The sequence below is a fragment of the Sceloporus occidentalis genome, unplaced genomic scaffold, assembly GCF_023333645.1.
Source record: "Sceloporus occidentalis isolate IW3139 unplaced genomic scaffold, rSceOcc1.0.p SCAF_2, whole genome shotgun sequence".
Taxonomy (NCBI): domain Eukaryota; kingdom Metazoa; phylum Chordata; class Lepidosauria; order Squamata; family Phrynosomatidae; genus Sceloporus; species Sceloporus occidentalis.
In genome coordinates this window covers 240,300,759-240,316,650 of record NW_028316982.1, presented here as the reverse complement: position 1 = coordinate 240,316,650, position 15,892 = coordinate 240,300,759, and the positions used below count along the sequence as shown (strand labels likewise).

The 15,892-nt window shown below is 43.1% G+C and overlaps 1 protein-coding gene across 2 annotated transcripts in view; it reads right to left on the bottom strand.

Moving 5' to 3' along the window:
- DCLK1 (doublecortin like kinase 1) overlaps positions 1-15,687 on the bottom strand; it is a 287,750-nt gene extending 272,063 nt beyond the window's left edge. For both annotated transcript variants that reach the window (XM_089512502.1, XM_089512503.1), the window contains exons 1-2: positions 15,439-15,687; positions 3,346-3,734 (exon numbers count right to left, since the gene is read on the bottom strand). In XM_089512502.1, coding sequence (XP_089368628.1) covers positions 3,346-3,721 — 376 coding nt within the window. In that variant the 5' untranslated portion in view covers positions 3,722-3,734; positions 15,439-15,687. The remainder of the gene's footprint in view (positions 1-3,345; positions 3,735-15,438) is intronic.
- Positions 15,688-15,892: the final 205 nt, after the last annotated feature.

The following is a 15,892-nucleotide window of genomic DNA, read 5'->3' as shown; positions in this document are numbered from 1 at the left end:
GGTGAAAGGAGAGCAGGAAGGGGGGCAGCGTAGCCTCGCCTCCAGTGGAAGGGGATTCAAGGGGTGGGAACAGTAACTGAGTAAGGTCCCATGTTCTCACCAAACAAGCCTATGATGGTGGCAGGACTGAGAGAAAGCCTTCTCCTGAGGATCTTAAGACTCTGGCAAGTTCATATAAGGAGATACTGTTAGCGTTGGTTGTGCAGTGCGTGATGTGTCACGCTGACATTTCGCACCAGGATCACCACCTCACAAGTGACAGACAGTTGTGTGCCAACTGGAGAAATGCCTCTCCTCTTCCAAAAGCTGACAAAAGAGACTCTAGCCAGATGTCTCTTCATGAGGCTTTTATTCTTCAGAAGTTTCACTATGTACAATGCTATCTTACAACTCCAGCACCATCCACAACCCACACTGTGACTTGAGACACTCCCCTTTTAGTGTTGCCAATGTGGTGACTTTCACACGAAAACGGGTACTTTTCAGAGCCTTTGGTGTGATTTTGGTGATTGGTTTTAATGGTAATTTTGAGAGTTGAAATAAGTATTTGGTGAGATATGGGTGGGGATTTGGTGAGTTTTGGCCAAATGTTTGGGGAATTATCTTCGAGGCTTGTTGGCAACACTGCCTTTTATAGCCAGGGCTCCATGTGGCCTTTTTGGCCCTGCCTCTTCCTCCTGTGTCACAATAATCTCTGTCCCTGTCCAGGGTGACTTTGCACTTTTGCAGCACTTTACTGCACTTGATGACCATCATCTCTGATGTCACTTCCCATGACTCAGCACTGGTGGGAAAATGCCTTGTCATCATGGCTGACAGTGACCCCATGTTGTCCAGTCACTATTTAAATACCACATTGCGCATTTTCTCAGGACTCTGTATCCCAACAATACGGACTTTCATGGAGTCTGCAATTAAGTCATATAGATATTACAGGTCATCACCAGCACTTCCAATTGTGCCCAGAAATGAACTGGTTTCTGTTCCAAAAAAACCACACAAGAACCAAGGGGGATTCGGGTGTGGCTGGGCTGGGGAGAAGCCTTGCTGAAGCACCCTGCCATACCCAGAAAAGAAACTGTTTCAACAAAGGAGTGATATGCTCCCTATAACTGGCCCAGTCAGAGTTCTAGCCACAGTATTTTGTACTCACTGCAAAGAATGTACATCTGGTCATACTTGTGTTAAATCTAAGCCTGAAATTAAAGCACTAGTTGGAGGTATTTTAAAGCAGAGCTAATCAAAGTGGGGAGCTGTGGACCAGTGTTGATTCATGAGCCATTGGGTGCTGGTCCACAATAAAGTTTCCAGGACAGAAACAAACAACTGTAGCAAATGGGCACAAACACAATGCCGGTTCCTTGCATGTGCAGTGTGGAATCTGCTGGTCCCCCACATCACATAGTTTAAGAAGTACTGTTTTAAAATAAACAAGTAGGGAGTGATCAGGCAGACCCAGCAACATCAGGGACTGCCTGAAGGAAGAGGCTCCTCCCTCTTTCAACTGTCATCTTGGCCTGAGAGGGAGCGATTAGGCAGACCTAGCAACATCAGGGACTGCCTGAAGGACAAGACTTCTCCCTCCTTTAACTGTCACCTTGTATTTTGTATTGTATTGCAATTTTTACTGTACACCGCTATGATCATTGCGAAATAGCGGTCTATAAATAAAACGTATTATTATTATTATTATTAAGCAGTGCAATCCTTTATATGTGTATGGAGAAGCATGGTCCATGGAGTTCAGCAGAGTTAATACATGGAAGAGTGTATGAGACTCCAGCCAAAGGCTTTGATCCTATGCAATACCCTCTGTATTTGTGCATACCAACATGAAAGCCAGCAACCTAAAGTTTGAAAACACTTCTGTTATATTGAGGTGGGGCGAGGAGCATGCGCTAAATCAGCACACCAGCCACCCACAATCCATAAAAGCTACACCAATGGCACACTGATCATTCTTTATCTGGTGTAGTTTAGTGAGGCATGTAATAGAGAGCTCTGGTAGCTATAATTCAGCAGAGATGCCTAGAGCCCTATAGCAGAGAATTCTAAAGAGACGACCAATTTACAAATCCCAGGATTCTATAGAATGTAGCCATAGAAGATCAAATGGTAACATATGTCAGGGATGATGGGAGTTGTAGCTCTTCACCACTGGCTCTAACTCACCACCTTGTTATGCAGCGGAGCTGACCAGCTTTGGTCAGTGGTTAGTGCTTTTCTCCAAAGCAACAGAGTTTCAGAGAATAGGCTGAAGACCCTGACAAACTCTCCAAGCCTTCTCACTCTTCTTCCTGCGATGTCTCCAAACTTCTCCTGGATCCTGCTGGCTCTTGTATCTTCACTCAAGACACCAGACAACTCAGTAGTCTTATATAAAAGATCTACTTTATTCTACTATATACAAAATACTATATGCCCTACAAATCACAATCTCCAACTACCCAACAACTACCCACAAAATACATTGGCAAACACAGCAATTATTATAGCCATTGTCAAACACCACCCACTTAGTCAGTTTCCACCCAGTGGGCGTGTACATTCATTTTGATTGGTTCTCATAGTTCCACCCATACTTAAGGATTTCATCATTTCACCTTGTACACTTAATGAATCTCAGGTGCTTCCAATTGTACATTCTACAATTCTGTCCTTGACATTCAGGACTTCTAAATTGCATTAGCTTTTTCACCTGTGTGGCTTCTTAATTGCTTTTGCTTAGTCATAGTGACTTTCACATACATGTTTTATTTCTTCTACTGTATGTCCCATGTTGCATTTTCCTTAACAACATACTGGTAGAACTATATAGTATACTGTATATACAGTGGTCCCTTCACATTTGTTGAGTTTAAGAGCACAGGACCCCTGTGAAAGTAGAAAAACTGCAAATAAAAAAACTGTATTTTTTTTTTTTTTACCTGCAAGAACAACTGTCTAGGAATCTCTAGGTTTGCCAGCACAACTCTGTAGTCAACATTTGCCAGAAGTTGACCACAGAATCATGAGAAGTGTTTACTCTAATAATCTCTTGGTCTTCCAGCTGAACTACTGTCAACTTCTGGCAGAGTTGCAGTGGCGGACCTAGAGATTCCAAGAGAGAACTTATTTATCAAATCCACGAATAATCACATCTGCAAATGTCAAAGCTGCAACTGTGGTGGGCCAACGATATACTCTTAAGTATACTGTGCTGACTGCTGGTGAGGGGGATAAGAGATTGAAAAGGATGCTGGGGAGGGGAACTGAATAAAATAGAATATCATGAAGCAGTGCATGGCTGGCAGTCAAACTGCAACATTTTGTTAGAGATCCCATTTATCTTCTCTTATTACTGACCTTCCACTAGTTGGTCTAAGGTGGTAATCTTTTTTGCTCCATCAATTGTGTAGATTGTTCTCACACCCTGGGGCAGATTGACATTATCAGAGAGAGTTCGGGTCAGATCAGCCAGCAGGGCCTCGAAAGACCTAAACCGATCAGGAGATATGGCATACACAATCCCTTTGAAATACCGGTCACCATTGCGATAGAAGCGGACTTTCTTAGCTTTCTTCTCAGAACTGAGGGTCTGTAGGGTGCGGGTTCGGTAGAAGCTGCAATGAGCACTATGGGTTGGGCTAGGCAGGCCATTCACCCGTGACCCACGGCTGTACCGCTGTGCTTTATCACGCTCATCAAAGTGTTCCAGCTCCATATCTCTCCCAAAGGACATCTTGAATGTTAATCTGGAAAAAGAGGGAAAGAAGAGACATAGCAAAAGCTGATCATTATACTGTATGCTGTAATTATGCAGCTACAATATTAAATGGTGAAAATCAAGTGCTACACAATCTACACAAAGATAGCATAGCCATGCAGGGCAGCTTTAGGCACTTTACACTATAGTCAGCATGGTCTTTGGGCACTGTGAAGAGAATACCAACACCCTTGAGAGTGCCCAAAAATGGCCACCCACTTTCTTAAGGATACATCTGTATCTGGCTAACAGAATTCTGGTCAGAATCTGCTCTTCAGAGCATTTCTGGTTACCTGTTGGTTAGCCGACATATCAGCGGTTGATATACTGTACTTGTTAAACAAAACTCCTAATTTAACATGAAGAATACATATTTTCCTCAATCTTTTATTACAGCTCAGCCTATATAGTTAATGATCACTTTATAGCACAATACAAACACAGGTTTAATTTGGGTCCACATTGGGAGAATGATGGGATTTTAAATAAATGTATGTATAAAATCAAAATCGGGCAAACCATTGTATTCCCTTTATCGTGTATAGATAGAAGTGCTGGCCAGTGAAGGAAGTGGTTAAGAACAAAATCAACTCATTTGATATGTGGTGCTAGTTAAAAGTGCTGAGGATACTGTGGACAGCCAAAAAGACAAATGAGTCCTTGAAAAGATCAAGCCTGAACTGTCCCTGGAAGCCAAGATGATAAACTGAGGCTGTTGTATTTTGTCCACATCATGAGAAGGAATGACTCATTAGTAAAGACAATAATGCTAAGCAAGGTAGAAGGTAGTAGAAAGAGAGGAAGACTGCAAGCCATATGGATAGACTCAATCAGGGAGGCCACAGGCCTGAATTTACAGGAGCTAAGTAGAGCAGTGAAGGATAGGGGTCTTGGAAGTTCACCATGAGTTGGGATTGACTTGAAGGCAGTCAGGGCAGATGGGATTTTAAACAAATATATGTATAAATAAACAAATAAATTAAGCTGTTGTGATCAACAATGATCTTGTTAACTTTAAAATGCAATTTTATCTATGATGATGTATCTTTTACAGGCTAGTGCACTCAATGGTTTTACAATCACATCATATTTTGTCAAGAGACCAACTGTCAAGGCTACTATGCTACTGTCTGGATCGGCGTAGACAACTCTGGTGAGTCTGGAGAGCCACTTTTCTGCCCGAGGGCACCCTTCAGGGCTACACTAGACTAGCTGCCAACAATGAAAAGAAATTAAAAAAACAACAACACTGGAAGTCAATTTCTTTTCATAAATAGCCATTTATTATGAAATAAAACAAAACAAATAAATGAATAAAGTCGGCCCTCTGTTTTCACGGGGGATCCGTTCAGGACCCTCCCGCACAAAATGGAGGCTTGCACATATTCAAGACCCATAGGCCTGAATGCATGTGTGACATTGCAAATAGAGGAGGTCACCCCTCTGCGTATAGGAGGGGCAACTGTAATGCTAAATAGTGTATGGTCTCAGAGGCTTCCAGGAGAAGAATGTTGAAACTTGCCACAAAAAAGGTGGCTGAGGAGAGTCTGTGAAAGAAAAGAAAAGAAAAATCTTGAAGGAGATCACATACCATACCTTGCCCTTCCCCAGCCTAAAGTAAAAAATAAATAAATAGGGAGCCTTTTTCAATCCCAACAATGAATTTACCTTTCAGAAAGGATCTTACTGGCAGAGGTGGAGATGTTCCAGTACTGCCAATAACTAAGCCATAGGTGCAGCATTCCAACCCTCGATAATGAGACCTGTACAAAAGCTCAGGAAGTACCAAATGATGGTATCATGGGAAGGAAGGACTCCATGTGGGGAAAGACTGGAGGTTTGTTGTTACATATATAGCTTTGTTGTTATGTGTCTTCAAATTGACTACGTAAATTATGGTGACCCTATTAAAGGAATTTCCTGGTCAGATTTCTTCAAACAAGGTTTGCCATTTGCCTTTCTTTTAAGCTGAGAGTGTGACTTACTCAAGATCACCCAGTTGGTTGCGATGGCTGAGTATGGATTTGAACCCAGGTTTCCCAGAGTCTTAGTTCAACACTCAATCTACTCCATGGTCTCCCCATAGCTTTAGTAGCAGCAATTCAGATAGTGAAAGGATACAATGACCAGACTCATCCTGTGCATTTCATCTCTCTCCCAAAATGCATTCATGTCTTTGGAAGTTGAACATTCCAGAATTGTACCCACACATCAAAGGATCATACATGAAACCTTTCAGATAGACAGGCAGACAGACAATTTATTTGAAGCATGTCCAGGATCAGGTAATAACTGCACTGCAACAACGTCCCATTATTTCCTTAAGTTTCTATTTTCTCTTTCTGGTGCATTTTGTTTTGCCACTTCATTTTTTCCCTCCTGCAAGCAAGGTTACCACACCCAATCTATTCTATGTGGGCACACTAGAACTATTCTACTAGTTGATCAGGACTAGTAATTCAACTTTCACGGAATGCCTTCTTTTCAATTGCCTGGAAAAACCCCATCCTGACCACAAACAATCAAGCTGTCACTTGATGAATTGGAATGGCTACTGCCTTCCAGAGAGCCACCAACAGTATATAATACTTAAGAATAAAAGCCTCATCTTTCATCTCCCTGGCTGATTAATAAAAGTGAGACAGTGTGATGGGGGCACAACTGAGCAGAGGACTATTCTGCACAGGCCTCTTTGAATGTATGCATGAGAGCACTAAGTGCATGCACAAGAGCATACACTGATGGATTTTGTCCATGGTCAATTTAACAAAAGCAAACATCAATGCGTCTCTTATTTACTGACATTCTTTTAAATAGACATACAATATAATCCTATGCACAACTTTTAAGTCCTACTAATGAAATTTCCCTCCAGGTACATAAGTATACCATATATACTCAACTATAAGTCAACGTCATGTATAAGTTGAGGGCAGGTTTTGGAACCAAAATTATGGATTTTGATATGACCCATGGCTAAGTTGAGGGTAAAACTTAGAGACCTGTAACGAAGGATGTAAACATTAAAGCAATGGAAATTCTGGCAAGCATAATGTTTGTGTTCACATAAAGGCTGGATGTATGAGACAGTAAATGGGGTGAGTGCTTTTTTTAGGTGCTCCCAGGACAGATTAAGCTCTTGCCTTTTGCCACTCTACACAGAGAAAAAAATTAGAGTTAAAGTACAGTACTTACATACATATATACTTGTATACATGTACTTATAGACATTGATCCGTGGATAAGTCAATCCAGGTTTTGGGGGTCAATTTTCTGACTAAAATTTCTAGACATATACATGAATACATATAGTAGGTTTGTGGCCTTATTAGGTGATCATGCTTGAGAAAGTTACTTCTTTGGATTCCCAGAATCCCCAGCCAACATTATCCACTGGTCATGCTGCATGGAGGAGTTTGGGAACTGTAGTCCAAAAATGTACTTTCCTATGGTCTGGTCAGGATTTACTTTCAAAATTACCTATCAACACGGGAAAATTTTAAAAGAATTTGTTTTAGAGTGGGGAGGGGGCTTATACTTGTTGCAATTTAAGTTCCTTCAAGACTAACTGTTCAAGGTCATTTGCTTTACTGTTGATCCATGGGCCACAGATAATTACCAGGATCTGGGGTCTTCAAATATCTGGAAAATCTGTACTACATAAACAGCCATTCTGGTATCATGAAATTAAGGCCTGGTCCCTCTCCTACCTACATAGTTTTTAATGGTACTGTTTTGATTTGTAAGCTGCTTTGTGTCCCAATTTTGGGAGGAAAGTGGGATATACACAAATATAGTAATAAAATATTAATAATCCTCTTCCAGGGTGGCCTTTTTAGTTTTCGACCCTATCATAGGTGAAATGGGTTATCACCAGGGAACCTTCTTGCCTGGGTCTGTCATTTATAGCAAGCACCAAGAACATATGGCTCTCCAAATGTTGCTGCACCCCAGCTTCCAACAATCCTCAACAGTGGCTGAGTTGGCTAGGACTGATGCGAGTTACACTTCAACAGCACCTAGAGGGCCAAAAGTTGTTTCCCCTGATTTATAGACCCTCCTCCCAAATAAGTTGACCCAGAGCCTATGAGACATGTTTTTTATTTCCCTAGATCTGCAATGTATTGGGTTTGAACATGATCTAATGATTTATTTAAGCATTTTTCCTGCATTTTACCCTGTTTTGTGAATTGTTATTACAAATCCCTAGATGTTTTACCTTTTGAATGATCAGAAATCCTCATTCAGAAAATACTTCCCAACCAACAACTCCAGAATGATAACAGGAACTAACTGATGTTAGAACATCCAAGGCATAAAACCAAATGTCAAAAAAAAATGTCCAACTCAACAATCCTTTCCTAATATGGTACATACATTTAAATCTAAGATTATTTCTGATAAAAGAACACAACTGATATACTGTATGTTGATCAACATAAACTAATATATTTTGAGGACACATATCAAACAGGAGTTGCACCAAAATGTACAAAGATATTTTTAAGCGTCTAGGTATTTTCTTTTTCAGAATGGTACCCTAGACTTCTAGCTTTAAAAAAAGGTCAAAAATAAAGCATCACAAATGTATTTATAGCAGAAATGCACAAACCTAATTTGAAAGCGGTTTCCTTACTGTATTGATTTCCAATTTAAAAAAGGAAAATAGCAGAACTAGGCTTCCTACATCACCAATCATTAGCTGACAGTCTGGAGGCAGGCTGAGAAATGCTGCTGTACTTGGGGAAGCTTTATATGTTTCCCTGAAAGTCCTTTTAATTGCAAAAAGACTTCTTTTCACAAAACGATGCTTAGGACTCCAATCTTTTTTTATATACCGTATATACTCAACTACAAGTCAAGAAATTTATGCCCCAAAATGGACTCCAAAATCATGGGTAGACTTATATACGGGGCAATAAGTTAATGCTTAGAAATTTCCTGAAAGAAGAAGTGCCCACCTTCCTCTGTAGCCTTGTAACAGCTCCCTGTTTGAATCCCCGGTGTGCTCTCCTCTCTCTCTCTCCCTGTGTGTGTGTCTGTTTCTGTTATCCCTCAGCCTTCCCACACAGCCAGAGCTAACAGGCAGCTGCTGAGGCAAGGCACACAAATACAAAGAGTATATCAAGGCTTGTACCCAGTTTTGCAAGCCATGAGCCTGGAAACCCAGGGGGTGAAGGGCAGAGAGAGAGAGAGAGAAAGGTCTTTACCCCGTTTTGCAAGCTATGAGCCTTGGGAATCTTGGGGTAAAGAGAAGAAAAAGAGTGGGGTCTGTCCTCCCTTTTGCAAGCAATGAGCCTGGGGTGAAGAGCAGAGAGAGAGTGGGGTCTGTCCTCCCCAGGGCCAGCTCTAGGTATTTGGCCACCCTAGGCAAGAAATATTTTGGCACACGCCCAGCCCCCCCCCCCCCCGGTAGCCCCTCAAAGTGTAGGAAAAATGAAGGACATGATGTAGGACAAATGTAGGACAAATTGTAGAATGTTCAAGAAAAACGGAGGAGAGGACCAACTAAAAGCCAAAAACATTAATAAAAAACAATATAAATTTATGTTTCTCAATCATGCTCAAAAATGGAGGACATTTTGACATGCCTATCAGCACAACTCAAAGACCCAAATTCACAACTACTAATTCACTGGGGACAGAAAAAGAGAGAGAAAAACAACAGCACATGCAAGGAAGCCTTGGAGCATTCTGAATATTCTCTGAGACCAGAGTTCAAATCAAGTCACACTCTCTCAGCCTCAGAGGATGGCAAGGGGAAACCCCCTCTGAAGAAATATTGCCAAGAAAACCCCAGCATGAGGTTTCCATAAGTTGGAAATGACTTAGAGACACACAAGAGCAACAACCACAACATGAGAAGATAGCCAAGGTCCAAAGTGCACTGCAGAAAGAATCCAATTTCACTGTTTTAACTGCCCTGGCTCACTGCTGGGGAATTATTATTATTATTAACTTTTATTTATAAAGCGCTGTAAATTCTGGGAACTGTAGTTCTGTGAGACATTAAGTCTTCTCTGTCAGACAGTTCTGGTGCCACAATAAACTAAAAATCCCAGAACTCCCTAGCACTGAGGGCAATTAAAGCAGTCTCAAACTGGGTTGTTTCTGCAGTGTGTTTTGGACCCTGGCTTTATGTGCTATAGGAGTCTGAACTCTTTGCTGCTAGAACTCAGTGTATATATACACATATACATATACATATACATATATATATATATATATATATATATAGTATGTCTGTATATACATACACACACACACATATATATGCACACACACACAAATATACACACATACACACAGAGTACATAAACACACACACACACACGTCTTAGTTTTCTTAGGTCCAAAACACACTGCAGAAATAATCCAGTTGGAGACAAAACTGCCCTGGTTTATATAAAGAAATAACAGCAGCAGCAGCAGCAGCAAAAATAACGTTGAGAACAAGAAACTACCATCCCCAGAATTGTAGTTCTTGGGAACTGTAGTTTCTTGTGGCCCCAGAGCTACCTCTGACAGAGAAGGCTCAATGTCTCCCAAAACTACAGTTCCCAGGATTCCCCAGCACTGAGCCAGGGCAGTTAAAGGGGGTCTCAAAGTGGATTTATTTCTGCAGTGTGTCCTGGACCTCCATTTGGGAATTACTCTTGGAGGTAAGGCTGGGATGATGGAGGAGGAGGAGAAGGAGGATGCATCCTGGAAAAGGAGGACCCACCTGGCCTGCTAGCAGCCCCGACTGCCTGCCATTCTTGGCTGGGCTGAGGGCCCTTCAGCTCTACTATCAAGGCTCCCTTGGCTGCAGGGAGGGAGCCAGATGACATTTTGCCTGAGCTGTCCTCCTCCCCAGCCTTCCATGGCCAAAGGCAGGAGGAGGAGAAGGAGGCTTGTCCTTCTTGTTGTTTTGGGGTGTGCCTCCAAGTCCTCCCAGCCTCTTTCCTCATCCTCCTCCCCCTGAAAAAATTAAATCTTGCGCCGCGCCGTTGCCGCAACTCACACCTATTAAGGGAAGGAGGCGAGGCTTCTGGGACTTCTCCCTGGCTCTCTCTGGCTTCCTTGCCATGCCACCCCCCTAAATTTTGGCACCCTGGGCTGCTGCCTAGGTGGCCTATAGGGTAGAGCCGGCCCTGGTCCTCCCTTTTGAAAGCCATGAGCCTTGACAGTCCTGGGGGTGAAGATCAGAGAAAGTGGGGTCTGTCCTCCCTTTTGCAAGCCATGAGCCTTGGAAACGGTTTTGGTAAGGGTGTGTGTGTGTGTGTGCGTGCGCACGGAGGTTTGTTTTCCCTTTCCCATGCCAAGTCTGATGCTTGGGAGAGGTCCAGAGAGGGAGATATTGGGAGGGAAGTGGTGCTTTGTTTTCCCCTTTAGATCTTTTGTAACATGCTCCAGTGTTTGACCCTCGACTTATCCACGAGTCATATCAAAATCCATGATTTTGGCCCCCAAAACCACCCTTGACTTATACATGAGGTCGACTTATACATGAGTATATATGGTATGTAAATGACATAAATGAAAGCCAGAGTGGTACAGTAGTTTGAGCACTGGACTACAACTCTAGGGAGCAGGGTTTGAATCCCTGCCCAGTCATGGAAACACACTGGGTGACATCTGATAAGTCTCATTCTCTCAGCCTCAGGAAGGCAAACCCTCCTGAACCAATCTTTCCAAGAAAAAAACATGATACATTTGCCTTAGGGATGCCATAAGCTGGAAATGACCTGAAAGCACATAACCACAACAAAAGGCATCAACAGTGCCTTGGACCAAGATCTGGACCTACATGGATATGTATTCACCCTTAACTGAGAGCACAGACTGAATTAGCAACATGAGGGGGCTTTTTTCACACTATATACTTATAGCATTAAGATTCCACTTCAACAGCTGTAACTAGATCCTATGGAATCCTGGGGTTTGTACTTTTGTGAAGTACTAGAACTCTTACTGAAATTTTAAATACCCCTCCAAGATTTCACAGGATGATACCATGACTATCAATGAGGATTCGTTATTATTATTGTTGTTGTTGTTGTTATTCTACAACAGTCACATTTCCATTTTGGGGTACAAATGCCAATAGCAGATGGAACCAGAACAGTAGCAGCTGGTGGGTTCCATGTCAATAGGCCAGTGAATTCACTCCAGGTTTCAGTTCATACTTTGAAGGAACTATCCAAGGTGCTGAAACCTGCCCACTCCAAACTTTCTTAGAGAGCTCCTCTACAGTTTGACCAAAAACTCCAGAGTACATGATATACTGCTCCACTGATGCAGAAACCACTAACAGCCACTAGGCCAAAATTAACATTGGGCAGGGCTCACCCTCTCCTTTCTTTCTGCCATCATCATTTCTGTTTCTGTCTCTCTTTTTGACACTTCGCCTGCCTGACGCCCCCCTCCCAATTTTCCTCCAATTTCCGGAAAGTCTCTTTTTCTGAACTACAACGCTAAGCTTTGACTTTCTCCCCTAGACAGTAAATTGCCAAGAGAAAGCTGGATTGCTTCGGAAGAGATCTGAACTGACTACTAGGAGAAAGCTTTGGGAATTGGGCCAAGGGACACAGCAGACCTAGGCTGATATTGTGGTCTAGTTTTCCATCCCATGAATGTCAAGAAGCAGGAATGGGAAGCCACATGAAATTTGGGAGGGGCTGGCAGGAATGGGGCACCATGTCTCTTCAATGCATTGAGATTCCAAACCAGATTAACTATCAGATCTTGAAAATGTTACACTTTGGACCAGAATTCATAGACCCCCATAGCCCAAATGGCTGCTGGATATTGCTTGATGGAGGATTCTGGTGAACGTAGTCCAAAAAGGTATATTTTCCAGGTTCTGAGAAAGCACAATGGCAAACACCCTCCGCTACTGGTGGTCCCCAATAATGGAAGAGGTAAATTGCTCCTAAACTTGGCAATGTCATTTAAGCATTATGGTTACACCTAACCTCCATGAATTTGATTTAAACTGTTTAATGCTAATTGCCATTCCTACTTACCATAGTCCATAAATGTATGTGTGTGCTTATGGGCTTCAGGGGAAAAAGATCTTCCTGAATCTGCTCCTTTTATAGGAAAGGGAGGTTATATAGGAGAGCTCTTTTTTTTACCTTGCATATAGCTCTCACTTCATTTCTACTTCATATGAATATTCCCTTATCTCCAAATTAGGAAATGAGCTTCATGCACTAGCTTATGGGAGTTTTCAACTGTACAGTTTGCATGTTATGGGGCATTTATCATAACATCTGTTTACAAAATTGAAGCTCCAAATCTGAGGGATGGATGATGATGAGGTGCAGCAGTGACTATGACATGGCATTTGAAGGCACGCTGGAGGGCCAGTTTAAGCCCCAAATCAAAACACCATTTTCAGTGTAATCTGCTTTCAAAATCAAGTGCAGTTTATATAAAGCAATGAGATGCCACTTTAGTATTGCAACAATGGCTTTGCATCTGAATGAGTATATGTATGACTGCACTATGCAAATCAAATGGAAAAATAAGAAAAACTGCAGGGGATTTAAAATGTAGGTCTACGCAGAGATTTTTTTTAAAAAAAAATGAGAAAATTTTAAGAGGAAGTGATTCTACTTCATTTGAACAGCCTGAGTTCAATAGGTGCAAGGAAAATGGAAACAAGATTCCATTCTACCACAATATGGCTATGTCATCCCTGAATTTGTGTGCCTACCACATGAGGAACAGGCCACAGTTCCCACATCATTTTATTCCAACCAATTTAGACCATAACTGAATGACATAAGGGCACCGACATAAAGGATTAAAATCTGTAGGTAATAAATCCATTACCACTTACTATCTAATGGAACACACCCTGCTAAAGACCTTCATGCCCCACAGTTCACACCACATACATCCATTATGGGCACATTACACATACTGCTAAATGCGGGTGGTAATTTCACAGGGCAATCAAATGCAGACCTAAACATGTACCACAAATCAATAGCAAATCATTCAAAGAAGCCTGAACAATAGGCTCGGTTTAGTATGTCATTAGAGAAAATCCACTCAGTTATATAAGGCAATTTTCTTTTTTCTTTTTTTGGAAAGCATCTTTTAAAATGTTGTGCAAGAGTTTTAAATATAGAATAAGCCACGTGGACCACCCAGATACATAGATGATAACCGGCTGTATGGGCAATTAAGTAGGCAAAGAAGAGAATCCCTCTTGCCATTTCTCTCTCTCTCTCTCTTTTTAAGAGGTGTCACCATCTGCCCCCATATTAGCAGATGGAGCACGTTTTCCCTGTCTCTGCCTGCAAGTTAAAAAAAATGCTGCAGCTATCAGTGCATAAAATCATGGTCCCCTCTTCTGTGATTTAAACAAATACCAAGCTCTCTCTCTCTCTCTCTCTCTCTCTCTATCCCTCCCTCTATCATGGTTCAAGAGAAGTGTGGACATGCACCAAGATCTTTATATATGTGTGTATCCCTCTATCATGGTTTGAGAGGAGTGGACATGCACCAAGATCTTCACACACAGAGAAACACACACACACATCTACCTCTACCATGGTTTAAGAGAAGTGTGGACATGCACCAAGATCTATCTATCTATCTCCATCTACCATGGTTTGAGAGGTGTGGACATTATCTGATATACACACCCCTCTACCAAGGTTCAAGAGAAATGTGGACATGCACCAAGATCTTTATATATGGGGGGGGGGGGGAATCCCTCCACCATGGTTCAAGAGAAGTGTGGACATGTGCCAAGATCTTTACACACATACACACATATACACACACAAACACACATACACACCCATCTACCACGGTTTAAGAGAACTGTGGACATGCATCAAGATCTCTCTCTCCCCCCCCCCCCACATTGTTTGAGAGGTGTGAACATGCACCAAGATCTATGTATCTATACACACATACACATCCCTCTACCAAGGCTCAAGAGAAGTGTGGACATGCACCAAGATCTTTATATGTGTGTGTATCCCTCTACTATGGCTTGAGAGGTGTGGGCATGCACCAAGATATACATATATATATCCCTCTACCATGATGCAAGAGAAGTGTGGACACACACACCAAGATATCTCTCTCTCTCTCTCTTACACACAAAAGAAAACCACAGTATGGTCCAAAGGCAAGAGACCTGTTTAGGAGGGAAAAGCAGCCAGGAGCAGGTTTCAGAAACGGTGCCAGCCTTGCTCCACGCCAGACACACAATGCCAGGGAGCCTTTCTCCTCCCAGGCAGAGAGGGAACCTCCTCATCCTTTCAACCAAACAGCCCAAAATGGTGCACATTTGGAGAGAGCATCCTCCTCCTCGGAGGGAAGCAGCCTCCAGGGGGAGGGGATGCAGCCCTTTCTCCAAGGAACCCAACCCAGAACAATAGGGGCATATGAGGAGCACACACTCTCTCAGCCTCTGGAGCAGGCGAGGTGGGCAAGCCTCCTCTGGGCAAACGTTGCCAAGAAAAAAGCCCAGGAGAGGAAGGAAAGGTCTGGAAGGCACAGCACCAGCGCCACAGGAAAAGCAGAGGAGGAAGGAAGGAAGGAAGGAAGGAAGGAAGGAAGGAAGGGGGGCTTTCCATCACCACCCCCACCCCCCTTTGGGGGTTTTAGCCTTAGCTGGGGAAAAGAGAGAGAGAGGGCTGCTGCCTGAGCCCCCGGTTGAGGAAGGCGAGGCATTGGCTTACCTTGGGCAAGGTCCACAAAGCTCCCTTGCTCAGCCCTGAAGGCAGCGTGGCTTGTCTGGTGCAAAGAGGAGGGGAAAGGCTCGCCTTTGAGAAGGAGACAAAGCCCGGCTCCTCTGGCCCTGCTCGCCTGGGTCCAAGCCTGCTCCCCACCAGCCTCAAGCTTGGCAGCAGCAGCAAAAGAGAGAGAAAGAGGCTTGGCTGGCTTGCTGGGGCTGGGGCTCCTCCTCCTCCTCCTCCTCCTGGGGCTGGTTGGCTGGCTAAAGCCTTTCTCCTTCTCCTCTTGAGGCTTCAATGGGAGCAATTTGCATCAGCCCTTCCTTCCCCAAATGCGGCTCCTCTCCGCCAAAGGGGCGGTGGCGCCTGGCCTCCCTCAGGAGGGATGGATGGAGAGAAGAAGGCCTCCAAGCAGGCACTGGCAGTGGCTTCATTGGGTCTCCTCTTTTGTGTCACTTTT